Genomic DNA, 9,443 nt, shown 5'->3' with positions numbered 1-9,443 from the left:
TCAGTGGGAGGAGAATGGTTCAGGCTTCCTGATTGGACACAGAGACAGCAATCAGCCAATCAGAGGAGCAGCAGCTTGCTGTGTTCCTGTGTTTGTGTTGGTGTGAAGATGAGTGTTGTTGCTGTGTCCATGTCTCCAGGACGTCCAGCTGGACTCCAGCGTCCAGCCGTCCAACATGTCTAGAGACAGTGGTCCTCATTCATCAAACTGTGGCAGCAGCAGATCTGATCTCAGATCTGCTTGTTCTCTCAGTTCAACAGGAAACAACTGATCAGGTTCATCTTGGTCACAGCTCTGAGATCAGTCTGACTGCAGCCTGGAAACCATCTACTGGATGTGCTGCGTCACTGACTGCTGCTGGAGAGGCTGGAAACACTCACTGATCTGATCTCTCCATCCTTCTTCTCTCTGCAGGATCTGATTTCTGTAAAGTAGAGAACGGTCTCTGTGTCCTGCTGATCCTCAGAGGTTGAAGCTGCAGCAGTTTGAGTCTAAAGAGACTCTGACTGGATCCTGATGATGACCTCTGACCTCCAAGATTTTCCTCCTGTTTATTTTCTCATGTCTGTCATTTAGTGTCTGATATTGTTTGTCTCTTTGGATCAATAAAGATCCGATTCAAACTGGGCTCCATTTAAAGGCTTCATGGAGTTTTGATCTGAACTGGATTCAACTGGAAAGTTGATCTTTTTTCTCTCTGATTCATTTTCATCCTGGAACCAGAAATGGTCTGAGATGGAAACATGGGAATCATTTCAGTTCAGCTTTGAATCATAAAGACACTTCAAACCTCTTTTCTCTGCTGCTTCTTCTTCTGCTGACAGGAAAATGTTCCTCAAACCTCCACAGATAAAAAGATGCTTTACTGGAAACTGCAGAGAAACTTCAGCTTCCATCACAGAAACCAGTTTAGAACTGGATGTCCCACAGAAACTCTGATCTTAGTTTTCAGGAACATCCAGCATTTATCTGATTAAAAAAAGGTTTTGTATATTTTAATCTTTTTATATTTATTATAACATTTAAATAATGAAGTTTTGCATCATCATTGATTCTCAGTTTGTTTTGGTTTTTCCATTTTTACCTCCATGTTTCATGTTTTCAGTTTTCTAGAGAACTTTAGGACTCGATGTGTCACATCAGGCTCTTTACTGAGATTCACTGATTTATTCAGACCTCAGAGAATCACTGGGATAATGTGCTGATTGGTTCATGTTTGTTTTTATATTTATTCTTATGTAATGTGGATTCCTGAGTGTTTAATCACCAAATAAAGTTTTTTTAAAATCAGTTTTTTCCATGCAGCTGACTCTGTACACATATAATAACTGAACCTTAATTTTAATGCTCCAGGCCATTTTGCTTCTTTCTAAGTTTTCACATTTAGTTTCAAAGCTTAAATTAGTAAAAGCAGAAACATCTCAAGTTGATTTCAGCTTTAAGCTACTAATTAATCCAGCAGTTTATTTTTACATTATTGAGACTGAAGATGTTTTTAAAAAAACAGATGAGAAACATTATTTTTTTCGATCAAAACTCGATTAATCAAATCATCTGTAGAATTAGAATAATAACTTGTATAAAACTCATTTCTGTCTGGCTAATGGTGCAGCAGATCCTGCAGGGGGCGCTCTGGGGCCTCAGTGTTCCGGTCACAGCTCCCAGATTCCTGAATCTTCTGGTTCCTTCCTGAAACGATTTCCTGCAATAAAATGTTGGCTGGAAATGAGCTGAAAACTGAGAAAAAACCTGAAAAATTCAAATCTGACCTCAGAGTTTCACAGCTCAGATCACCATGGAGACCAAGAGAGGAAAACATGGAAGTAAAGGTGTTTAATGTCACCTGGAAGGGGGCGGAGCCTCAGGAGAGTCAGGTTTGGATCAGAACCGGTTCAGACTCCATGCAGAGCAGAGTCTGGATCAGGTGAGTTTTCACTTCTTCTTGTTTTTCTCTCTGTGGAGGAACCAGAACTCGGCCCGGTTCTCCTTCAGAACCAAGCTGCTGGCTTCATGGAGCTGTGGTTCTGGTCGGGTTCTGGTTTCCTGTTGATCAGAACCAACTAACTCTGACAGCAGATTTCTACAAATTCTCTTAAAGCTGCAGTTTCCAGTTGCTGAGCTGAACTGGTTCCAGTATCTTTGCTGGTTCTGCTGCTGGTTCTGTTGTGCTCTGGTGGTGAGTCCATTGGAAGGGGGACCCATGTCTCCTCTTTGGGCTCCATGGGTAAAAGCCAAGCCACCAGCAGCTCACGTCCTTCCTGTGCCGTTCATGGCAGGCCCCTTTCTTACAGTTTTTCTGTTTTATTCCTGGACTCTGGTCCTCCTTCCTTTTGTTTTTTTGTGTGGACTTTTGTGGTCTTCCTCACCACCTCTAGCTGGAAATCAGGACTGAACTCAGAGGAGCTCCAAACAGGAAATTGGTCAGAAAAAGATGTAAACATTCACGACTCTAGCCTCCCAGAAGAATATCGAAATCCTCGTCTTCGATCGGTGAAACTGTTATTTTTCTCCTTTGATAGTCTACCCTGTGAGAAGTTTCAAACTACAGTCTGTAATATTTTGCCACAAATAAAATCGCAGGCAAATGGGATCACAATTATGAGTCCAGCCTGTATTTTGTATTTTCGGTCCAAAAAATGTAAACATTCAGGAATCTAGCGTTGCACAACGATCTCATTGAGCTCGTCATTCTCTCCTAATCTTAAATTGTTAATGTTTCATGTTGAAAATCGATTGTTACTTCTGCACCATCTGGAGCTATTAAATTTACTGGTTCCCGTCTGATTCGTACTGGATTGAGTGAACTGCACCAAATGGCACCACAAATTAAACCGTAGCCAAATGCATGCAGTCAGTATAGCTGCAGCCAACCAGGTGCTGTGGTGGCGCAAGTTTTTGGTCTGTATATATGAATGAAAAACTGACATCAGATGATTAACATCATATCTTTCTCTCTTTCTCTCTGATTGTTGCTGCAAACTTCAGTGGAGAATTGATCACAGCTGCTGCCGTTCACGTCCCGCCCACAACCAGAAACAAAGTCAGGAAATGGAAAGAGCTCTTATTTTGACCAAATAAATGACGTTAAATATGTTTATTTGCAGGTTTACTCAGACAAATTATACATCTGTCAAGAAAACAAAGGAGTCGGTTAATTGAACTGATAACATACGTTAGAACAATGAGGCAAATCCTTTGTTTCTTTGTTACAAGCTCTCATCCAGGCTGTTACATTCATTACTTGGTGTTTTTCTACATTCATGGACAGAAACATGTTTTGTTTTTCTGTAGTTCAGTGGGACTTTGATCAGGGGATTGTTGGACAAGGTGTTGAAACTTGGAACTAAAATAATCTAAGGTAGGTTTGATTCATTTTTATCAGGATGTTTTCAGAGGTTATGAAGAGCTTTAAAAACCCAACCTACTGCAGAGATGAGATGTTATCCCACTTTCTCAGTCAGGAGAACATCTGATTGGCTGGTCAGTGTCCTGCTGCTTCTCTCCCATCTCTGCAAGCTGCAGAACTGAACTGATTCATCTAATTCATCTGGGAGGTTAAAGAAAGAAACAGGAAAAAACTGCATCATATATGGTCTATTTCTGATGCAATAGTTAACAATACAAGGTTCATAATTACCTGACTGATATGAAAATGCATATTTCACAAAATGCTAGATAATAAATAATAGCACTTCAAATTGGACCCATATGGTCAGGATAAGAATCGGGTCCCAGATGGTTTTTACCACAGATTAAGAAACTGACTGGGTTTAACGTAGAACAACTCAAATTACGTTTGTTTGGCCTGAAATATCAGTTCTGCTTTCTTGTTTAAACAGCAAAATATTCTTAGAAAAACGTGGAGCAGGTTTGTTTTGACTTTCAAAAGAAATCTGTTGCATAACTTTGAATATTTCTTGCTACAGTAATTAATCTCTGCGTGTGACGTATCTGGTGTTGGACCATGAAAAGCGTCAGTCAGTCCAGAATCTGAAGACTCTTTGTGTCTTGAAAGCCTCCCATTGGTGCTCCAAGGAAAGGGGCGTGGCTTGTGAATCCAGGTGAGATTGGTTGTCAACATGCGGCAAAGTGATGCAATCTGAAACACAGGGTGTGATTTAATAAATAAAACTTTGTCGTGATGTCTTTAAATATCCCTTGAATTTAGTCATCAAAAATTCACCATCATGATCACAACTGGAGAGCAAAAGAGGTGAAAATGATGATAAAAGTCCCTTAAGAGTTTCTGAGCATCATGAAAACAATGTGCTGATCCCTCACAGGTTTACTTGCTGCTAATGTTTCAGTTGTGAGCGTAGATTCCTCCAGTTCTGATGCTGCTGATGATGGGAGACGATACTGGATGGTGGCCCGGCCTGATGGGCTTCGCTGAAACCCAGAGCAAATAAACCTTGTTCAGGGACTGAGGTTGCATTTTTAACAAAGATAAGTAAAAAATAAAATTGTATTCTGGTTTATTTATTCATAATTCTGCAGAAGGAGTCTTTAAATTACAGATGTCCTGTAAACTAGAGCTCTGGTTCAGAGCTGAGAAGACTACCTATGTTCAAAGCTAACTGCTGCAAGTAGAAATTCAAAAGTTACATGAAATTCAATGTCAGCTGGTCAGTAAATAAAGAGAAATCACCGATCTGAGCAGAATATCCCCTCCTGGCCATGTTCTTGGCTCGGACGGCCTCTTTGATGCGGTCCACCTCTTTCTGGTAGCGCTTGCGGTCCCTCATGGCGTTCTCCTTGGCCTCCTTCAGGGCGTTCTCCAGAGCTTTGACTCGCTCGGCCGTGGCCCGCAGACGCTTCTCCAGCTTGGGCAGCTCACAGCGAAGGTCTGCGTTGTCTCGCACCAGCTGAAGACGCAAACCAGAAACCATTAAATTAACCTCTGAGCCCCAAAAGCCACTGGAGGCTCAACCAGGATGGAATAATTCAGCCATTAGCCTGAATGATGAACGTGTTCCAGTTCACCTGCTTGTGGACCTTGGTGAGTTGGTCCAAATTGTTTTCCAGGAAAGAGATTTTCTGTTTCTGAGCGACGTTGCCAAGCCCCTCCTCACAGTCCAGTTCTGCGCTCTGGAAACCAAAAGCAGCAGGTCAGAGAATCAGAGCAAAGCATCAGAGCAAAGCAGCGATTTGAAGATTTACCTTCTTAACTCGAGCTGTGAGATCCTGAACAAACAGTTTGCGAAGGTTGTGCAAAGTCTGCAGTTCTTTGGCCTGAAAAAGGAGAAAATATTCATTTTCTGACTCATTCAGTTAATCGACCGAAGCGCATAAAGAAAAATAAACATGACAAAAAGATGAAAGAAAACAAAAATGCAATAAACATCAAAGGTCTGTGAAGTTAATTTAGAAATATAATCAAGAAATTTTGCAATATTAGCATTTATGGACGATGCATTTAACTTTTTGTTACTCTCCATCTTCAGACATCAGTGTTGTAGAAACACTGCCACCTGCAGGTGGGAGTTAGCAACACTTGAACCCAAAGTTTTTGGCTAATTTTGTGGAAAATTTACAACAAACCCAGAATTCTGTACTAGCGCAAAACAAAACTGTAGATTAAGCTTGAATGTCTGGAGGAAGTTATTGATATAATTTGGCAGCAAACAAATGAAAACACTTCTGATTTGATTAATAAAGTAACATTTAAGCGTAAATCTGTCCTATTTATTGTCTTCTGGAGTCTGAAAAACATTGAGTTTGATATATGTGGTTTAGGGGATTTACTGGAGACGCAAACAAGGTGAAAAACTCAAAACTTTGTTTCGCATCGTCATAATTATGTATTTCTGAGGAATTAAAATAATTTAATAGATTTTGGATGAAGTTTGTAGCCCAAAACGTTTCTCCATGCCATCTGAACAGAGTTTCATTGGAACCAGTCACCCACCACCGTCTCCTCCAGCCCCTTCAGGTCGTCTCTGGCCTGCTCTCTGTGTTCGTTCAACAGACTAGGGGAAGAGAAACAGGACAAACCTTAATGTATGAATCTTTATGTTGTTAAATATTCACACAGGGTGATATGAAGTGGTTCCTACATCAGCGTCTGCAGCTTTGAATCCTTCTCCTGGTCCTCAGCCTTCAGCTTCTCATAGTCAGACATGAGTCTCTTCTGCTCCAGTAACAGACCCTGGTTTAGACTGGAAGACAAACATGTCAGAATTTAAATAAGTCAATAAAAACTGACAATCAGGGAGTTTGGACCAGTTAGTAGGACTTTTTTAAACATGCAGTGCGTTTTGCAGCTGGACGGCCCAAATCATGAGGGAGTGACTGAGATCTTCTGCAGTTCATTTACAGAAACCTGGAGATTTTTGCTCCCAAAACTAAAACAAGGATCATTATTGTTTGACTGGTTTGAATTTGGTTTATCCAAGTTGAAATGATCTGTTGAGAGACCTACATTATGGTACTTGAATCGTCTGTCGAAACCCCAGACCATAACAGGACCAGATGTCCATTTTCTGCTTTCAGCCCAAATCTCAGGTCCAAGGTGTTTTATCTTACAGTAATTAGCTAAAAAAGTGTTTTTATTAAAGAGATGCAGCTTGGTTCAGGTTTTAAAACCACATTGCACAAAATGCAGCCCTACTTTAATTGCAAACATCCCGTTTTTGTTTTGTCTGAACAGAAGATGTTCGCCTCCTCATTCGGGTTCTTTAGTTAAAGTTCAGTTTTTTTATGTTTTCACTGTAAAACAACAAAATCTTGCCAAGTATTCTTGGTTGAGTTTCTAGTACAAATATCTTAGTACACGTGAAATAAGACAAAAATAACTTACAAGTAACTTTTCAGCAAGAAAGCTTGTTTTAAGTGAATGATTCATTAAAACTGATGGAACAGAACTGGTTCCACTGGCAGATTATTTCTCTTATAATAATGAAATTGTTTCTATGCTATAAGTGAAATAATCTGCCAATATAACAAGTACTTACTGTTCTCCTGTATTTTGCTGAAAGGTTACCTACTAGTTAATTGAGTCTAATTTCAAGTGTAATAACATATTTAGACACTAGAATAAAAATACTTGGTCAGATTTTGTGTTTTTCCTCCTGCTCTGGTTCAGGTGTTAATAATAGATGCGTCTCATTAAATCTTCAGACATTAAAAAGTCTGAAAAGTGTTTTTTAAATCTTTTTCCTCTTCCATGTCGGGTTTGAAAAGCTGAAACATTTCCTGATGCGTCTCCTCATCGATCCGTCTTTGAAGGCAGTTTGAAGCGTAGGAATAAACGTTTTGGTTTTCCTGGAGGTTTCCTCACTCTGTCAGCTCGTCCAGCATCCTCTGCTTGTCTTCGATTTCGTCCCGCAGGCGGCTGAGCTGCTTCTGATGAGCCTCCCTGTGGCTCTCCAGCTGCTCCTCCACGCTTTTCTGGAGCTGGACGCAGAAATACGCATCAGAGACGCCAAGAAAACAACAACATGTAAACATCTGGTGGTGACGCCGTCGTCACCTTCACGTCCTCGTCTCCATCCGACCTGTTGAGGTCCTCCTTTGACACATCATGTCGTTTTTCTGAAGAGAAATCATCTTTAGATTTAGTCAGCCAAGCATAAGTCTAAGACGATGACAAAATTAAATAAATGTGCACGAAAGTAAACAAAATCCATCATGGTGAATAAACAAGCGATGCTTGACATGGAGGAAACAAGAATCAATAAAATACTTTTGATTTTTAAGGATTCTCTCTTAAAAATGAAATTAAAACTGATATTTAAGAGAACAAAATGTAAGAAACTTCATGCATTTTAGTTTAACCTGCAGTAAATTAACATATTAACAAAAAGGCTTGTTTTCAGTCACTAATTCTTGAAGACAAATTACAAAGTAAAAGTTCTAGTGGTAGATTTTCTTCACTTAAAACAGGAAAAATGTCTTGTTGTAAGTTTTAAATGTATATTCAAGAATTAGTGACTCAAAACAAGCTCCTAAATTTTGCTGAAAGTTTACCTGTAAACTAGTTTTTTGTGTTTTTGGAGTAAAATAATTTGACTATTTTGCAAAGAAAAATGCACAAAAGTATCAGTTTGTAGATTTCTGCAGCTGGTACATTAAACCCTGAAGACAAATAGTGAAGTTTATGGATACGATGTGATGAAACATGTCAAAGTTAAACATATATGTGTTGGTCTTGTTCTGCAGAGGAAGAGGTGGGTGCGGACCGTGCGCCTGCAGCTTGGCGATCTCCTCGGTCAGCGCGTCCTGACTCTCCTCCAGCTGCCTCTTCTTCTGCTCCATGTTCTGCATGTAGTCGGTCAGAGACTTGATCTTGGCCTGGTGCTGGACGAACGAAGGCAGCAGGTGGAAAAACCTCCAAACTGTGAATGAAGAGAGGTGGCTGAAGACTTGTGCACAGCTTACCTGTGAGATGAGCAGCTGACAGGAGGCCAGCTCCTTCTCGTTGGCCTGGATCTTGCGGTGGGCGTCGGCCTGCGCGCTCTCCAGCTGCTTGCTGCGGTTCACCAGAGACTTGACCTCTGACTTCATCTTGCTGATGTAGAGGCGAGCGACGGTGAACTCCTCCTCCACCGCCGAGCCGTTCCCCTTCGCCTCCGCATTCTGAACCAATAGGAAAGCTGGTCAGATGTTACCATGGTTACGCAGGCGACACAAAGCTCTACTTCGGCACTTAGAACAAATCAACTTTCTCCAGCTGAACAGAAACAAAACTGGCAATCAAGAAATTAAAAATCAGGCCTGAAATCTGGGTGGACCTTCACAGTCACATAAAGACGGTTACAAAGTCGGTCTCTAATGCAAAAATACAACATTTTATCAAGTATTTCTATCTAGTTTTAAGTGCAAATATCTTGAAATAACGCAAAACTAACTTTTTCATAAGATAAAAACCTCTTTTCAGCTTAACACTGATGAAAAAGTTTTGGCTTCACTGGCAGATTATTTCACTTCTAACGTGAAACTAGACATTTTTCATCAATGGCAGATTGATCCAGATTTGTGTTGAATAAATATTAAATTTTAAAAAGTGCAAATATCTTTGTACACTTGAAATAAGACAAAACTACAGAAAACTGTACTGATTTCATTTAAATTAAAGCTGATCAGTTGCTTTTGATTAGCAGAAACTGGAACATTGATCAAATGTAATGTCTGTCGCCTGTTTCATAATTAATGACTGTTGGATTTATAAAACTGTGGCGCCTCGTCCTCACCGAGGCGGCCTTGGCGTCGCCGGTGCCGATGATGGCGCCGATGTCGCTGAGGTCTCGCAGCAGCAGGTTGAGCACCTCGGCGGCTCTCTTCCTCTGCAGGCCGTTCAGCTCCTCCAGCTGACTCAGCTCCCGCTGCACCACCGACAGCAGAGCCTGCCAACACCGACAGCGTCTCTTCCTCTGACCCGTCAAACCGGACGCTGGATTCGGCGAGGTGGACTCACGGCTTTCTGCTGCAGCTCCTCGATCAGC

The 9,443-nt window shown here is 40.9% G+C and overlaps 1 protein-coding gene across 1 annotated transcript in view; it reads right to left on the bottom strand.

The window, feature by feature from the left end:
* Positions 1-3,079: 3,079 nt before the first annotated feature.
* The window catches only part of LOC106905706 (kinesin heavy chain), a 15,297-nt gene continuing 8,933 nt past the window's right edge, over positions 3,080-9,443 (bottom strand). The window contains exons 14-26 of the mRNA XM_088013052.1: positions 9,416-9,443; positions 9,192-9,344; positions 8,380-8,577; positions 8,181-8,298; positions 7,472-7,533; positions 7,280-7,395; positions 6,057-6,158; positions 5,909-5,969; positions 5,161-5,232; positions 4,984-5,088; positions 4,649-4,865; positions 4,282-4,389; positions 3,080-4,099 (exon numbers count right to left, since the gene is read on the bottom strand). The exon at positions 9,416-9,443 is cut by the window's right edge and continues 179 nt beyond it. Of these exons, the coding sequence (XP_087869178.1) occupies positions 4,304-4,389; positions 4,649-4,865; positions 4,984-5,088; positions 5,161-5,232; positions 5,909-5,969; positions 6,057-6,158; positions 7,280-7,395; positions 7,472-7,533; positions 8,181-8,298; positions 8,380-8,577; positions 9,192-9,344; positions 9,416-9,443 (1,318 nt within the window). The 3' untranslated portion in view covers positions 3,080-4,099; positions 4,282-4,303. The remainder of the gene's footprint in view (positions 4,100-4,281; positions 4,390-4,648; positions 4,866-4,983; positions 5,089-5,160; positions 5,233-5,908; positions 5,970-6,056; positions 6,159-7,279; positions 7,396-7,471; positions 7,534-8,180; positions 8,299-8,379; positions 8,578-9,191; positions 9,345-9,415) is intronic.

This window comes from Poecilia mexicana, unplaced genomic scaffold (assembly GCF_051168715.1).
Source record: "Poecilia mexicana isolate PSO_F unplaced genomic scaffold, ASM5116871v1 scaffold_2, whole genome shotgun sequence".
NCBI lineage: Eukaryota > Metazoa > Chordata > Actinopteri > Cyprinodontiformes > Poeciliidae > Poecilia > Poecilia mexicana.
The sequence above is the reverse complement of the archived record's forward strand: the minus strand, read 5'-3'. Positions and strand labels throughout refer to the sequence as shown.